General features: G+C 41.3%; 1 protein-coding gene across 1 annotated transcript in view; it reads right to left on the reverse strand.

Moving 5' to 3' along the window:
* The window catches only part of LOC138245733 (EF-hand calcium-binding domain-containing protein 6-like), a 348,792-nt gene that overhangs the window by 242,851 nt on the left and 88,399 nt on the right, over positions 1–17,542 (reverse strand). Inside the window, exons 4-5 of the mRNA XM_069199599.1 lie at positions 10,960–11,060; positions 744–821 (exon numbers count right to left, since the gene is read on the reverse strand). Coding sequence (XP_069055700.1) covers positions 744–821; positions 10,960–11,060 — 179 coding nt within the window. The remainder of the gene's footprint in view (positions 1–743; positions 822–10,959; positions 11,061–17,542) is intronic.

The raw sequence follows: 17,542 nt of genomic DNA on the forward strand, positions 1-17,542 counted from the left end.
CTGCTCCCACCATTTATGCATGACACTCCATTTCAACTGTGTCCTCCAACTGTTCCCCGGATCCCTTGATTGAATTACCTACTACAATTATGGGCTGGTACACGACTCTGGATCACCAGTGGCAAATGTGTAATGGATTCAATTATGCTTTTTCTTCTCATCTAGTCTTGTTTTATTGCACTGATGATCTGTTACCGATCTGCTACCGCGTTATACATGTACTGAAATTTTGTTTGTTTAAAATAAAAAAGATTCAAAACAATGGTCAGAGGGTTTAGAATAAACAAGTACGTCTTTAGGATTCTATTAAAGGAGAGAAGTCTCTGGTTTCGCCTAAATTCTAAATATTAATGAGGTAGGTCCATTTTCAAGCCCTTGCCAATCTCTATATGGAACTCCTGGAGTTTCATACATTTCAATAGCGATTACTTAATTCGCAAAATTGCAATTTGGTAAACGCTATTGGAAATAATGATACATCTGGCCCAAAGTGCTGTAAATTAACTGAGAGAACAGGTGACGATCTATCTAGAAGATGACGCACATCAAGCGGGGATTACACACACACAATTACATTGCACGGGGAGATGTGGGGATTTGCTCAGGACCACACAATATTGAGTCAAGCACTGAGGCTGGGATTCGAGACTGAGTCCCCATTTTTCAAATTCGGCAGCTGTAGCTGCTGTGAACATCGCCTTCTGTGTGTCCCCTCACACCACCCTGACACGACTATTACATACCTCAATAGAAGCTGCTGGTGCTGCTTGGGGCTAACAAACCGTCCCAAAAACCTGGTGAGCATCATGAGGAGTACATCTCTGTAAGGAGCACACAATAAAAAAAACATTAGAACTCAAATGAAGGCGTTTTCGAAATAGAGATGTTCAAAATATCATTGTCACATAAACATTACACTGGGCAAACCATATGGTAAAAAATTCCAAAGCTTCTTTAGAAGAGTGAAGTGTACCATGAGGAAGATCCACACAGTAGTCAGAGTTCATGGATGGAATAAAGAACAACGAGATTTAGAGATCTTTTTGGGCATCTTTAACAAAGCACTCTGTGGTCAGAAAATACTGTTATGACTGCATTACCTAAACTGGACTTAGAGTGAAAATTCACAATATTCTGAGTCACAGAATTAGAGTTTAAGGAATCTTATGATGATAAACAATGATCCAGAACCTTGAAAAGTCTGCAAGTATAAGTTAGTGTTAGGAATGAGAATACAGGTGTTCGTAGGGGGTTTGGGGCACTGTCGGTGTATTGAGAATGTGGCAGACATCTCCCAAGTTGTACCTTTGTAGGTATTCAGAAATATCCACACCCAACTTACGCAGTAACTTTACTGCTCAATATGTGTGTTCATTGTTTGTGAAACGCCTGCTTCCAACTTTTCAAAGGGAGGCAAGACATATACACATGGAAAAACTTTGTCTCTGAGGAGGATATTGACAAAAAGTTAAGTTGCATTTATTCTTCCCTAAATCTTAACCAGAAATAGGCGTATCAGCTACTGGCAGGCAATCAGAACATTTAGGGTTTGATACATCTATGGCTACCTTTTACATTTTTGATTTCAGTGTGTAAGTTATGGAGTGTCCGTGACCCTTACAATTGAGTCATTTTATAGCGAACACAGCGATAAGTCTCTGACTTTTGAAGTTATTCATTTTGTTTGATAATCAGTCTTGTCACCACTTAGTGCTAAGAGGGCGAAGTTCATTGTTTATTACAAAGAGAAATACAGAAGGCAGAGTTCTGCACAATGCAAGCTGTTGATTGCACATTCTGAAGCTGAGTCACAAACGATAACGAGGAAGTCCTAATTTATGCAAAGCACATCTCAAACCTATGCTTTTGCCAAAATTATGACTTAGTGATGATTTACCAACATATATCATTGAATGTCTAGTGCAAGCAAACACTGGATACTTTGCATACATACCTGAATATTCGGGTATGGCTGAGTTGGTCATAGAGAAGGAAGTGTGAGCGCAGAGGTCACTAGCCACTAGCCATTTACAGTAATTGTCCCATGTATGTTAACAACACCTAAAGCTGCAGATCTTTGCAACCCAAACACTGCTGCCTGGTTTACAGACATAAATGACTGCAGAAGTTGATGACACAGATCGGCTGTAGCGTGATGCTGGTTGACCTGACCTGAGCTCCAACGAAAGCAGATTGGCTCCCTCATCCTCTCCCAGTGCAACCACATGACAGCAGGGAGCTTTGAAGCCTCCAACCAGAACTGCGTGAAACTCTGCAGAGTTGGTCCAGAGGAGAAGTAGAACCATCTACTCCACCAGAGGCTGGAGAGAAAGACAAAGCAGGTTTTTGAGTTGACCGAGTTGGTAGGGGCCTCACATTGCTTTCCACAGGGATAGTTGGGGTTTGGGGGGTGGTGAACATAGGCTTATACCCCGTGAAGGAGAATTTACGAGATAGCAGCTGACCCTAACTAGAGCCTGTCCCGACGGAGGGAGCGCAAGACAAAACGGTGGCCAAGCGGCATGGTGTGAAAAAAACAGGAGAGGGGCATAAGTATCTGAGAGGTACTATGGCGAAAGCCATGTCTAGAGCGAGAAGACAGCCCTCCACCCCCTAAAAGACCAAACAAAACTTTTTCCTTGATACATATATGTGTATGTATACATATAATATGTATATACAGATATATATTTTTTCACTGAAAAAAACAAAGGTTACAGGCATGTTATATGTTTTACCCATACAAAACCATGGAAATTCAGCAGTTATAGTTATACATACATCTATAATCATGATAAGAAACTTTAACTGGCCTAAAGTTACTTAACGGGACAAGTGTAGGTTTTTCAGATAAGTATAACTATAAGTATAACTGTACTTGATGAATTTCTATGGGGTTTTGTATGTGTGAAACATCAACCTAACTATAGCGTCCCTGTAACCTTTGGTTTTTTCAGGGAGTTTTTAAGTTTTTTTAAATGTGAAGTAATATCTAATTACTGCATGTTAAAACAACCACCGTGTTTTGGTGTGCAAGTGGGTGGTTTTTTTTCATTCTTTTTTGGATCTGCGAATCCTTTGTGAGCTTATACTGGGGTCGCTATCAGTGCAGCAATGTATCTGCCGTTTGGCCACAAAAACAAATAATTGGGCAGTTTCTCACCATGAAGGTTCCCTCAGAAACCCCTCTATCTCTCTTATGAGGTCAGAATACCTGTATCTTGACCCCTTGCTTCTGTTGTTCATACTCCAGTTGGGCCGCCATGAAAAATACTGGCATGCTGAGTGGGCTGTTGCCCATGTGCGGTAGTAAGCAGGCAACCCTGTATGCCAGGTGGGTCTGCTGTGAAGAGAACTGCTGTGCCAAACAGATTAGAAGTCTGTGTACTGGAGAGACAGTGACACTGTACGCCAAAGGAGGTCACTGAGGCCAAGCAGTAAACCGCTGTGCCAATCGCATTGGAACCCATGAGCAGTGGAGAGGTGACGACCCCGCATGCGCAGAGGGGCCACCAGGACCAAGCAGAAGATATAACCTGGTGAAGATCATCATCGGGGAAGAGATTCCTCCGTGGTAACCCTAGCGTGCCTGAGCCCTAACTGAGGACCAGCAGTAGGACTTTCACACCCTCAACTACCCGTGGGAAGAGCCAAACAACTTATCAAGCTTGGAGGAACAACAAGAGCTATCCGGCTGCTGCTGGACCACATGTAAAGAGCTTGAGGACAGCTGATTGCAGCCCGACCAGGCCACATGTGGAAGACTTACTGGAGACAGCTACTACAGCTGCAATGCCCACGGAAGGGTAGCGCTCAGAGACTCCAGTCACTTTGATCCTTCTGGTGTGGGAAAGACTGATTTTGGGCCATTCAGCCCCATGGAAACCTGCTTGCCAGATGGCGCTTTGAAGCTGGAACACTTTTGACTTCAATACAGTCAGAGTGGGACTCTTGAGACTCAAAATACTAGTGGGGCTTTACCTGAATGTCACCTATAGTGAATGAGGTATAACCACTACCGCTAGCTTGAAAGAAGTGGGACTCATGGACCTGCATATGAAACACTACATCCTTGACCTCAGGGGACTGTGTGTTTTGCTTGTGAAAGTCGCATTTTACTTTGTGGTGGGCGTCATTTATAAATACTCCTTCTTTCATAAAAGCAAGTATTTGACTGGACAAACATGTGTTGCTGTTGCTGAGCATATTTTTTTTAGATGTGAACCTGTGTTCACCCCCCTGTGTCTACCTCTCCATATCTCTCTCAACCCCCGAGAAGCTTTGGACTGCTCGACCTGTGCTACTACCGAGAGTCCATTACTGAAGGGGTACTTGGCACAGTTGCTCAAGATAAGCAGTAGGTCGGGCCCCAGAACAACAGGAACAAAACACCTCAACCCCCTCAAGTTAGGACCAGTAACCCTTGTTTGCCCTATGCCCCTCTGAACAGGATTGTGACAGTAATCTCAAGTAAGGCCTTGACAGAATCAAACGTTTGGGCACCTACAGTTATCCATTGTATCTTACATAAATGATAATCATGATGATAAGCAGAAGAGCAAACTGTAATTATTCACAGGCCCAATAAATCTCTTTTATTTTTCAAATGGTTTATTGAAACAGATAGAATTGTGCAGTGCTGATAACGAATGCTCCACTTAGTGCTAGTTAGCAGTAAGAAAGAGTATGTGACCTAAAATGATGGTCAGAGTTTTTGGCTACATGAATCATGTGAGATTTGAACCTATGGAGAATTTAGTGCTATGAAGTTTTCTGTAATTGTTTTGCTGCTTTGGCTAATGGCTTAAAACAAAATATGTATTATCAAAGTCTCTGTGTAGCATCTTAAAATTATGTTTGCTGGCAATATCGTCACTGCAAAACAATGGCTATTTTGAATAAGTACTCCCTTGGTCACCATATAACTTCTAGTATGCAAGTGCACCATTGATTTGTTCAGTTTCCTTTATAGAAGTGGTTTATTCCTTGTATATTGCTGCGTTACTCATTTTGTGATATATGGTGCTGTCTATGGGTGGGCAGAATTTGATTATGTAGTATTTTGCAGAATTCATTTAATATTCAGCTAGATTCAGCAGGATTCTGCAACAGGGTGGAGTGGGCACTTAGCACTATTTTCTTAGCACAAAATGCACCCTTATATTCAGAATTGGATGCAAGGCATTTTGTGCTAAGAAAATAGCACAGCTAGACACCACTCGGTGCCTTACATACTCTGAATTGATAACTGCAGAGTATGTAAGTATGCCTCGTCCGAGTAGTATACAGTGGTCTCTAAACTTTAGAAAACACTGCATACCACTCTGCAGTGCATACCCCTTGGTGCCCTTACATACTCTGCAGTACCAACTGCAGAGTATGTAAGGGCACCAAGGGGTATGCACTGCTGTGCTATGCAGTGATTTTTAAACAGGACCGGAAGAAGAAGCAGCATAAAGTTTAATCTGCAGTGGTTTTTAAACATAGAGAGACTGACTGCTCCGTCTTCCCACCCTGTTTAAAAAACACTGCAGTGCATTCCCTCAGCGCCCTTACATACACTGTAGTAATTACTATGTAAGGGCACTAAAATGTTTGCACTTTAGTAGTTTCTAAACAGGGCAGCAGAGAGAGCAGTCCCTCTATGTTTAAAAATCACTGCAGATTAAAGTATAATCTGCGGTGATTTTTAAATGTAGAGGGACTGCTCCCTCTTCCAGCCCTCTTTAGAAACAGTTTACCATAGAGCCTCTCATTAGTAGATATGGGGGAAATTTCTGCGCAGCAAGCAAAACACAGGAATTTCACCTGTTTTGTTTCTACCCACGGAGTTGAATAAAGGCTAATCCACAGCTCCGTGGATGGAAAAAAACAACAAGCATTTGCCATGCAATGGGTCTCACGTTTGCTCGCGTTAGAGCTGTTAATCTTGTAAATTTGTAGTTGGACTTTTCTTGCCACTTAAATTGAAAATTAAAAGTAAAATAGTTAACATAAGCAAGCCAATTCAAAGCACCACGGCCACCATGAGCATGAGCGCAAAGGAGAGACACAAAAAGAAAAAGAAGTTCGCTCCCAGTCAAACGTATTGGCAAACGTGCAATTATCCATGTAAACGGGTCAATGTCCATGGCAGTAACAAAACCGCCCCCAGGAGGGACAAAAGTAAAGCATTTACCAAGGATAACAAAGGCTTTTTGAAAGGCAAGCCCACGAACGAGTGAAAGTGAGGGGCGTGCGGTGGGCGTGGTTAAAAGTCCAAAGATAGATTACAACAGGTCAGAACGCTTGCACGCTCGACCTAAAAAGCATAGTTGCTTTTAGAAACGCTGTGATTGGTCAGGCAATGAGATCATGTTAATGCTAGCTGCATTCAGGTGATACATTTGCCAGGAACCTGGCAGTGCACTACAAAGCAACTTCCCCAGAAGGGAAATCTCTGTCTGTCATGCCTGGCAGCATGGTTCTCTTGGAGCACTAGCATGCAGGCCATACACACAAGTTCCCCTGCTGGAAAAGTAGCTTTGAAGAGCACTGTCAGGGACCCGGTCACTGTAATCAAATTAATGTAATTACCATTAAATTAATTACAATCGCAAGCCACTGACTGTGTTGGCTCTTTGTGGCACGAGAATTCCTCGTTACTTGTAATCCTCAATTTCAAGAACATTTTTTTTGTTTTGCAGGGCATTTAGGCTGCGTTTCTCCTTTTTTTCAATCCAGTCAAATGGATACAGAAACTAAATTACCTGTAGTTTCGGTTTTGCTTACCACGGCTTCACACAGGGAATTTTCGCCCACCCCTACTCATTTGTGCTATACATGCTAACTCCCTAGGCACAGTGATCTCTGAACTCGTGCAGTGACAAAACCAGTGCACTTAGGGCCTGATTACAACTTTGGAGGAGGTGTTAATCCGTCCCAAATGTGACGGATATACCACCACCCGTATTACGAGTTCCATATGATATAATGGACTCGTAATACGGCTGGTGGTATATCCGTCACTTTACCGTCACTTTTGGGACGGATTAACACCTCCTCCAAAGTTGTAATCAGGCCCTTAGTGTCTTTCACAATAGAAGTAATGGATAGTGTAAGTCAGAGTAACATGCGTTTGCGACTTGTATTTTATGAAGAGATAAATGAGCCATTTTGATGAACTATGTAATATTAATTCAATAAACGATAAAGTAATACATGCAACAAAATTACTAAGTGCCTAGAAGCTTTTTCTGAGCTCCCATCTTTAAACTAGAACCATGCTTCAGGCTTCACATGAGAGCAGATGCCTGGAATAGATATCCACCGAAGGAAAACAGCTGACCAATCTGAAAAGCAACAAGTAGAATAACTTCAATCTATTACTCTCTGAATAGATGTCACATGTGGCTTCATGAATTGGATAAAAAATAGAATCAGAAGCTGCCCCTGCAAATCACCTCAGCTACAACGTATACTGAGAGTCATCATTATTTTCTAACTCACTTTCCAAAGACCCTTCAAACAATCACTAACACCTCAGATGCGTTCAAGAATTAGGTGCCAAGGATTACAACAAGGGTGGCTTCCAATTATAACACACCAGATGTCACATAGGCACTTCTAGCTGGTTTTAGGTTTTTGCTTAGATACTGAAGCAGAAGGTTGTGCAACCATTATAGACCTTCTCTCACAGTTAACTCATCCCACTAGTAGACAATTAAGTACCAAATAGACAGGCGTAAATCTCTGCTGGGGGTGGGTGGAACATGCAGAATTTCACTCAGTGAAATTCCATGGACGAGTAAAAACTCAGTGAGTTTCCACTGAATTCCACCAATAGGTGAAAATTTGCACGTCACGCTGTGATTTAGTGCCAGTAGGGTGTTCCATGCTGAAAAATCAGTGTGAGTATCACCATGGTGTAAGGAACGGTGCGTCACTTGAGTAGAAAATCTACTCAAGAAGCAGCCCTCTGACCGTGGCCGCTCATTTTAGGAAATCTCACCAGAAGTCCTCCTAGCAACCGGAAATTGTGCAATGGACACCATATCTTTCTTTCAGTCACTCGCTTTTTGGAGCCTGACGGCAGAAAAAATTCCGCCATGCAGCAATTGGTGGAAACTGTCCTGAACTCAACATTAGAAGAGTAACACAGAGTCACCAGATTCTGCCAAACCGGAATTAAATTTTCCACCCAGACCTAATCTCTACCCTGGCTGCTAATTCTGTACAGTAACAGAACAAGTAGAAGACTACTAGCCACTTGGGTTAACCACAGGACTCTGACAAGAAAATAAGTGCACATAACACAACTTTCTTCAAAGTATATATCTTACACAGTTGAAAGTCGCTCTTTGGCCTCTGGTGGCTCCTCTGTTTCTGTGGCCATGGCTACTCACTGGGCTGGTAGCTTCGCCATGGGTTACCCTGGACATAGTTCATCCAGTTGAACCTGTTGGTACAAGGTTCTGGTAGTATTTTCCTCGTGTACTCCTTGTTATGGTTTGAATTTGCGCTGACTGGGCATGCCTTGTTATTGGGGGCTTTGACTCCCTCCACCCTTTTATTTTGTCGGCTTGGATCACATGTTTATCTCTTGTTCCTGTCTGAGCACTGGGCACGGCACTGAACAGCCTAGTGGCTGGGGTGTTTTAGCTTCTTGCATCTGGTTCTCTGGTGTTTCTCTGACCTTTTGGACTTGTGTTCCCGAGTTCCTGCTCTTGGTTGACCTGTCATGTGCTCTAGTATGGGTAGGCGTGTCTTAGTGATTGGTGTACATTGTTGCTGCTTTCTTGGCTTATTTATTTCAATAGTATGCCTTGTCCCAGCTGTTGAGTGTGTGTGTGTGTGTGGGGGGTGGGGGGGGTAGGTTCAGTTGGGGACTTCTTGAGAGTTTTGCCCTGCATCCCTACTCCTCTTGGCACAGTTGTAGCATATGGTATCTTGTTTTTATATTTGTATTTGCCTGCGCTTATTTGTTCTTACCTGGTTTCTATCTTTACTTACTTATTGTTTGTATTCAACTGAGTTAGTTCCATACCGTTGGGCTAACAGAATCTATCTTTGGGGTTCTGGATTCTTGGGTGGGTATTTGCTAGAATGACCTTCAGCCTGATCAGTCATGTGTATGCCTGCCGTGGATCCTCTAATAAACTTCTATCTTGGAGAACCAACTCAACTTCATCTATGAAAGAATTCATCTGTGTCCCCACATCATACTCTACATTTTTTGGTACCAGGAGTGGGGTAAAGGCAACCTGGAAAGGCAATCCGCCCTAACATTTTTCCCTCCAGGAAGGTATTTCAGATCTAGGTTGAACTCTTGCAACTAGGACAACAGTCTTACTAGCCTTGAAGAGGCTTTACCTAAGCCATTCAAATCCATGAAGAATACAAGTGGCTTGTGATCCGTGTAGACAGGTCTATGCTGGACGTGAGGAGGAGACTAGTTCTAGTGCCGCATTTATCGACAGACCTACCAATAATGAAGATAAGACGTCCAATCACATTCAAAGTAATTCCAGTTGCCAAGCACGAAATTTCTGTCATCCGAAGAGAGTGGATGTTCCTGGTCCTTCTTCGTCGTTTGGCCCAGCAGCAGAACCACTGTATACACTCAGTCATAGGATTGTTAAACTCCCTTCAAAATACAATGATTATTTCTTAAATTGATATCTTGTTTTCATATTTGTATTTGCCTGTGCTTTATTGTTTTCCTTTTGCTTTGTGAAGGAGGAAGATGGTGTAGCATATGGTATCTTGTTTTTATATTTGTATTTGCCTGTGCTTATTTGTTCTTACCTGGGTTCTATCTTTACTTACTTATTGTTTGTATTCAACTGAGTTCGTTCCATACCGTTGGGCTAACAGAATCTATCTTTGGGGTTCTGGATTCTTGGGTGGGTATTTGCTAGACTGGCCTTCAGCCTGATCAGTCATGTGTATGCCTGCCCTGGATCCTCTAATAAAGTTCTATCTTGGAGAACCAACTCGACTTCTTCTATGAAAGAATTAATCTGTGTCCCCACATCATACTCTACAACAGTCTTCCCTTTTTCTGTGTCGGGCGCTCTTCTACTGCCCTGTACATGAATGTAGCCCTATCTCTGGCTTCCTCTCTGGTTTTCCTTTGGTAGCTAGCTAATACCAGTGTGCTCTTGTGCCTTATTTCGGGTGTAGCATCCTGCCTCTTTGTGGCCATCCCCCTGCACTCTCAAGGATCCTTGGGTTTGGGATTGTTTGGAGGCCAAAGTTTCCAGTATGCATCTGGACATTCTTGTTCGGCGTTCTTTTCCTAGCTCCACTACAGAGGGAGTGGTAACGCCTCTTCTCTAGGCTCTTGGTTTTGCTAGGTTGGAATATGATTACTAAACTGGTGGGACTTTGTGCTGCCCCCATCTCTATTTCCCTGAACCACTGGCTGTGGAGTCTTTGACTGGTGACTGCCTTTGCCTTGTGTGACTATCCCATTGCCTCTTGTGGGTCACTACTGCAGGCATTCCCTACTTTGGGAGACTGATGATCAGGGCACACAGGTTGTGCCTGCTGCTTATTGCACCTATAGAGATTGCTGTCAAGCAATTTGGTCTCTGTTGGCTTTCTGGGTTTGGTCCCTCCACCTGTGTGTCTGAACCTTGCCCTTTCTGGCTGGACAGCCAAGAGCACAGCAGCCCTCACCAACATTCATTTCACTTATTCGGCACAGTTAGTTTTTTCCTTGACACAAAACCCCTCATGTCCTGACAAAGGAGAAAAGGAATTACCACTGCCATGTTCACATTAGGGGTAAATATACTGTTCCTCTTTAGAGTTTATTCCATTATAAAACACAATTATCAATCATTTTATTATGTGTAAACAATACATTTATACTGCTTATCTTGGTCCTTCTGGGTTTGTTAAAAGTTTTGCCGGTTAAAGACCCTAAATGTTCCTCCTATAACTATTTTTACCTTTAACATTTAAAACACATACCTGTTAACCTGTCCTTTTCCTTCAGGGTCATTGTTTTTGAACAGCTGTCTCAGCGTAAAATATCCTCCAGATCTCATCTTTTCACGAAGAACGTACTCCAGCTGAAAGAAAAATATTTTGTTCATGGTGAATGTCAACGCAGTCAGTCAAGTTCTTTCTAACACTGCTTGATATGCATATTCTTACATACTTCTCATCCCCTTTTCTTGGGATATGAGCCCATATTCTTGGCAATGTGAGGTTCTAAGTTGCTACAAAGAAGGATATTGGTTCGGTTTTCTTTCTACGAAAATTGAATAATACCTTATACATGAGAACAAAGAAACCCTGGAAACTTTTGAGAGAGCTTCTTTACCTAGATCTCCCAACGATGTCTCCTTCAAGCTACAACTACCCAGGACCACAAACATTAAGCAAAATATATAGGAATGGACATTACACTGTAGTAACCAGTTATAAGGGCCCTGCAGTGCTTTTCAAAGCTGATAGCGTCTTGAAAATAATGAACTGTGTGTCTCTCTCACTCTTCTTCATTCATAACACTGCTAAGCTCTGCGTCCCATAACACAATAATCAGTGGTCATCATGCATGATGTTAAACAACTTCCCAAACAGCATCAAAACAAAGACAACACTCTTCTAACCACACACTTTACATCATTTACTGTGTTTGCCATGTAGGCAAGAGTTTCAGTAGCCCACACGGGTAAGCGCTACCTAAATGTTGCAATGCAATGTAAGAAAATGCTCAGCGGAAACATGAACTGTATTGAAGACATAAGTTATTATATAAAGAATATTTTTTCATGTCTAAAAATATATCAATATATCTGGAATATACATATAAATCAAAAGTCAAGGTATATGCTTCTAAAATGGCGATTAATAATCCATATACCTCTGAAAAACGGCTTCCATAATTAACACCTTCAATATGCACATGTGTATCTATTTTTTAATACTCTTTTATTACGTTTTTATACATTTATACAACATTGTCGAGCATTCACATCGTATATATAACATCTGTCACAGTCAGACATGGTGACACTAATTGTGGATGTGTGTCCACCGCAAAGCTTGGGGTAGTGTTGAAACAGGGTGCAACAGCTGAGGTCTTTCCCTCGCTGTGGCCTGCACTGTATGTGTTAGTTGTGTATCAAATGCCTTACGCCATTGTGAGCCATATCTCCAGCATCTGGCCAGTGGATATGTGCACCTCTAAAACAGTAACCGTAGTGCTACGATAAGATTATGTAGCAGTGCAAGCAATGTTAATGAGGACTGAGGTGGGAGAATAGCAGTGATTGTGGGATGCAGTGAAAATCTTGAGGCGGTAGAGCTATACCACCAAGTCAAATAGTCATTTGTTAGTGTTAGGGACGGCAGTGGAAGGGGGGCTCAGGGTGGCAGCGCCCAAGGAGAAGGGGATGCACATGTATATCTATGAACTGCAATAACACATTGTACTACTACAGTATAAAAAATTTATACAATTTAGTCATGCATTACCACCTAATTCACTCATCATATACAATGGCCTGCAATGGATGAGGATTGATCCAGCATTAGAGACAGCATAATGCATTTTACTACTCGTAATCTACCATTCTGCCCACCATAAAAAGTGGAGTGAGTTTATACTTTACTAATACCCCTTCTCTCGAAAACTCATCTAGTGCAAAAAGTTTCTTCATCTTCTGCTATGCCATCCAAAAATCAGTAGGAGTTAGGGTAGAAATGTTTTTCAGCTGTTTGGGAAAGAGGTAACTAGCAGATACCCCACCAGCATCCGGGGGAACATGGCAGTCGGTTGTAAGTAAGAATGTTGAACATTTGAGAAGAGCATATTGATAGGGACATCTTTTTGAAGCACACATTTTGCAAGTACGCATACGTGTTAATTCTGTGGGTACAAGCTTTAGAAATTTTGTAGGTTTTAGCACCCCATCAATATCTTCCCAACCAAATTCACACTGATCTTTCTTTACATATGCATGATCCAAAACATTTACACATCTTCTGATCAAGTAGAACGCTCTTTTAATGTGTCCACACACAGAATTAACATCAGTGGGCTGATTTTTTGAACTCACTGTACCAAAAATAGTCCAATGTGCGACAGTCAGAACCTGTTTTCCACACATGCACAAGGTATTTTTCTATGTCTTTACAGACACATTCTTCTTCTATCTCAGCAAATCCTTTTAGAAACTTTACAGGTTCAGCAATTGAAGCTCCCAGCTTTGTTCCAATTTTGCTCATAGTGTCATCACCCATAAGAACATGTGCCTTGATAAGAACAATGGGCATCTCTGGGTCATGTTTCTTGTACAGAATATGAAGCAGGATTAAGTTTATTTTCTCACCTGTTCCATAACCCTTCCCTAACTCTGACAATCCTTGACTTGTGAACACTGCAACAAATCTAAGTAGAACAATGATAACATCTGTATCATTTGACAGTATAATGATTCAATTGAAACCATTTCGAACAGCCAACTTAACATGTGGCACAACACAAAGGTCAACTTGTTCCAATTTGCTGTTAAGTTCTTGAACAATATGTCCCGTACCTTTCAAATATATATCTATCATTCCACTTGCAATAAATGAAAACTGAGTGCTCACTGAAGCATCAGCAATGTTTTGGTGAGTTAACATCTCTAAGTTCGTCTTGTTCAATGTTGATGACTAGAATTTATCAAGTTGCACAGGTATAGGTGTCGAAGTTTTGATGCAGGCCAGGTCAATTGTCCCACTTGTATACATTCATCTGATTCTCGCACATTCTTTGAAAGATAGTTCAAGATAACTGTCAAAGACAATGTGCAGTTCTTGCAAAGTGCACACTGACTTTGAGATCTGTAGAGCAGTCTGAACAACCTCTCCGAAGATTTGCATGGATGAAATCTTGACCATTCACAATTGTGACATATAATTCACAACAACAGGAGTTTTCAATGTGGACACCTTTTCGAACTGAAATTGTTCAGGTGCAAAAAGTTTTTTTGAGCTCTTGTACGAGTTTGTGCTTCACTGGTTTAGTTGCAGCATCTCCATCAAATAATACTTTTGTTGGAAGAAGATCATGCAACATAATGTCCTTGATAAATTCACCCCTTTCTTTGCTACATTCATCTCTCTATGGGCTTGCAAAAGTTGCTTTTTGCAACCTGTTTTAAGGCGGCTGGTTGGACAAAAACTCTTACCATGGCAATTAAAGCGTGGAAGTTTAGTTTTAATGATTATGTCAAACAGCTTCTTCTCTTTCAATAGAAATCTCTCCTGCTTCAGTTCCGTGTATAGTTTTGATCCATGTTTCAGGACATCTAGTAGACATGTCTTTATATCGTTAGCCACATATTGTTTGGTCACAAAGTTGTGTAGTTGCATAGGCTCAGTCATTTCCTTGCTGCTGCATGAAATGAAGAAGATTGTCAACATATATATTAAAATGTTCCCCTCTCTTTCCCCCAAGTTTGTGGTGAGGAACAGTTTTGTGATGGTCCATTAATTTAGAATAAGTCATCTCTCAGAAAACATTGCAAATAGAAAGGACTTCATGGTAAACTAGCTGCAACAGAGCCACATATTCATTTTTACGTGTCTGACCAACAGTTCCTTTGGAGCTTTTCTGTGATCTCTGGATCGCCTTTTCCAGTTTCATATCTGGAGCCACAGCATTGAACCTTCCATCTCTGTCTTTCATCACAAAATGTCTTTAGAGAAATTTTCTGTAGAGGTATGGTTTCTCCACCTCTAGCTTCGTCATGCTCTCCAAAGACCAAGACCTATTTCTTAGGTAGTTTATGCAATCAATGAAACACAGTAATCAGTGACTCCACAGTCTTGACATGCAGCTCCCAATCACCTTCCAATCACCATGTACCAGGTTGTTCACCAGAGCAATCATGTGTAAAACATTTCCCCAGTATTTTCAAAGTCCTGATTTGTCTTCTCATTCTTTGACAAACTCTTTGAACTAGGTTTTCTGATTTTGAACTGAGTCTATTGAACATTGCCTGGCTTTGCATCATATCTTTGAATGAAGTGCACCCTGTGCCTTGTTCACTTCTGAGAAAAGATATGCAAAACCTAATTTGTCATTCTTGTACCAGAAAGCATTCCTGCCCAATGTCTCTATAGGCTCAGATATGATGAGCATACCTTGTAACGAATGAACAAGAGTTCTGCGCAATACTGACTGGACAGGTTTGCTTCCAAAGATTTCAGCCTCAATAAGTTCATTGTCCATGCTACATCCATTGAGATAACATCCTGCATACTGCAACACAACTTTTCTCATGTGGAAAATGCCCATTAGTGGATAAAGATCATCAAATGTCACTGGATTGCTCATAAAAATGTCAGCTACAATACGGAAAACACCTTCATCGCAGAAAATTAGGAGGATAGGCTGGTCTTCAAGCCGAGCATGCACATTTTGGAATTGCTGTGGAGCTGTGTATACTGTTGCGTAGTTTGTGACTGGAGCTGGTATTACATGTAAAAATGTAAACTTCTTCAGTGGGACTGTATTCTGGGAGATCACAACATGAATTCCTGCCCAAGGAGGAACTAGTTTTTCTCAATTCCTCAGTCCTCACCGAATACGCAGTATGATAAATTCAGTTAGATAAGCTTTGCAGACCGCAGCATCAGGTACAAGAAGATCCATGTCCTCAGCCACTTTGAAACTTTCTGGTACACTGGGATGTGTTGAGGGCTTGTAGTGATTTTGCACACATTGGCAAGGTAGCTTGGTAATAAGTTTGAAGCTTCATTTGTTTATGCCTACATGTGACATAGCTTGTTTTCTAGCAGCTACTTCACTGGTACAATCTTGAAAAAGCACCATGGCACCATCATGTGTGCTGGATATTCCAGACAATGGAGAGCTGTCTTCAAAATCAAAATTATCAAGAGCAACAATTGTAAATCCGTTCCTGGTTAAGTGAATTGGAAGTGGTGTGCTTTGGGATTCACAAGATTTTACAGCAAGAGTTGCTAACAAGTTCCTGCTCTGCACTAAGTCATTATAACTTGTTGATACACCAATTCTATTCACTGAAGTGATTAGCTCTTTACTTTTGCACTTGTCATAGATTGCATGGGCAGTCATCACGTGTAGTGGAGTTTTCTTTCTGCAGTGATGTAATTAATAAAACATGATTTGGAAAAGACAGTACATTTTCACAGCATAAGTCTGTCGGTTCACAGGCTTGTCTTCCACTTCTTCGCTTGTATCTTCAAAGCGATCATCAATGTTGTTGGCATCTGTTCCAAACTCAAGGACTTGTTTGTAACAGTTTTGTTTTGCTGACATTAAACAATGATGTAAAATGTTTAGGACAACACCAGCCATTCTTGTTGACTCCCATGATTTGCAGAGCTCTGGGGCATCACAAACTGTGTCATTAATTCCAAAATCTAAATCTTTCAGGACATTTCTTAAATTGGTTCCTGCTGATTTTGCTGCATCCTGTGATCTTATTTTGGCAACAAGAACTTCAGGAGTGAACTCAGCTGAAAACACCATAAGTGGCTCATTCCTTTTGTTAGACTGACAAAAATGAATACTGTCATTGTACTGTATCACCAGAAAAATCTTAATTGTATTATTATGGATCAATACAGTTTCATCAATGTTGACCATTATTTCTCTGATCTCACTGAGTGTGAAGCCATAGCCAGCACTCAAGAGTGGCTTTAAAATTTAATTTGCTTTTTCAAAGAGTGCAAACTTAATTGAAGAATGGTGGTTATGTTGCTGCTGGGAGCTCACTGTACATTCATATTTTTTTAATGTATGCATGAATGCAGTTCAGGTGGGCATACAAATCTGCTGCAAATACATACACCTTGCTGTTTAGATCAGCTGCTCAGCTGAATACGTCATCTTGGAAAAAACTAGCTGCAGATAAACACGTTTGCCCTTTGAGGCTCACATCCACTGTACTTTATTCTTTTGTCAATCCCTTTGGCCCTTGGTCTGGCTAAACCACAGATAACACAGTGAAGATCCTCTGCTTGCTGATCATTTTTTGGAGGTGGACGCGGGGTAGCCATCGCTCTTCTAAGTGGATGGGCACTGGGTTTGGTTGTCATCGCTTTCTCAGAAGACTCAGATTCTTGTTGTGATTCAATGGTTTCGGCTATTTTTTGCCAATTTTTTCCAGGCTTTTCTTTTTTCTATTGTATACGATGTGTAGCACTTGTTGTCACAATGATAAAATATTTGATCCTCTTCACCCATCATTTTCAGTCTTTTGTGAATTTCGCCTTGCTGTATTTCTGCAGCATCTCGAACTCTCTTCTGTCCAGCCGCAGTTGATGTTAGCTACTGTTTCTGATTAGTTTGGCATATGACACATTTCTCTTTGTTGAAGGAGTCCTCAGATTTTGTAATAAACAAAACTCTGTCAGGAAGTAAAGATCCTCTTCTACCACCTGCTTTGCTCATATTTACAAACTTGAATCAGTGGAAACCCTGAACCAAAAACAAAAATCAAAAATGAACATCTCTGGACACCAATTGTTTTTACAGAGGGGGGATAGGACTACTACTGATGCATGAATT

Source organism: Pleurodeles waltl, chromosome 1_2, assembly GCF_031143425.1.
Source record: "Pleurodeles waltl isolate 20211129_DDA chromosome 1_2, aPleWal1.hap1.20221129, whole genome shotgun sequence".
NCBI classification, from domain to species: domain Eukaryota; kingdom Metazoa; phylum Chordata; class Amphibia; order Caudata; family Salamandridae; genus Pleurodeles; species Pleurodeles waltl.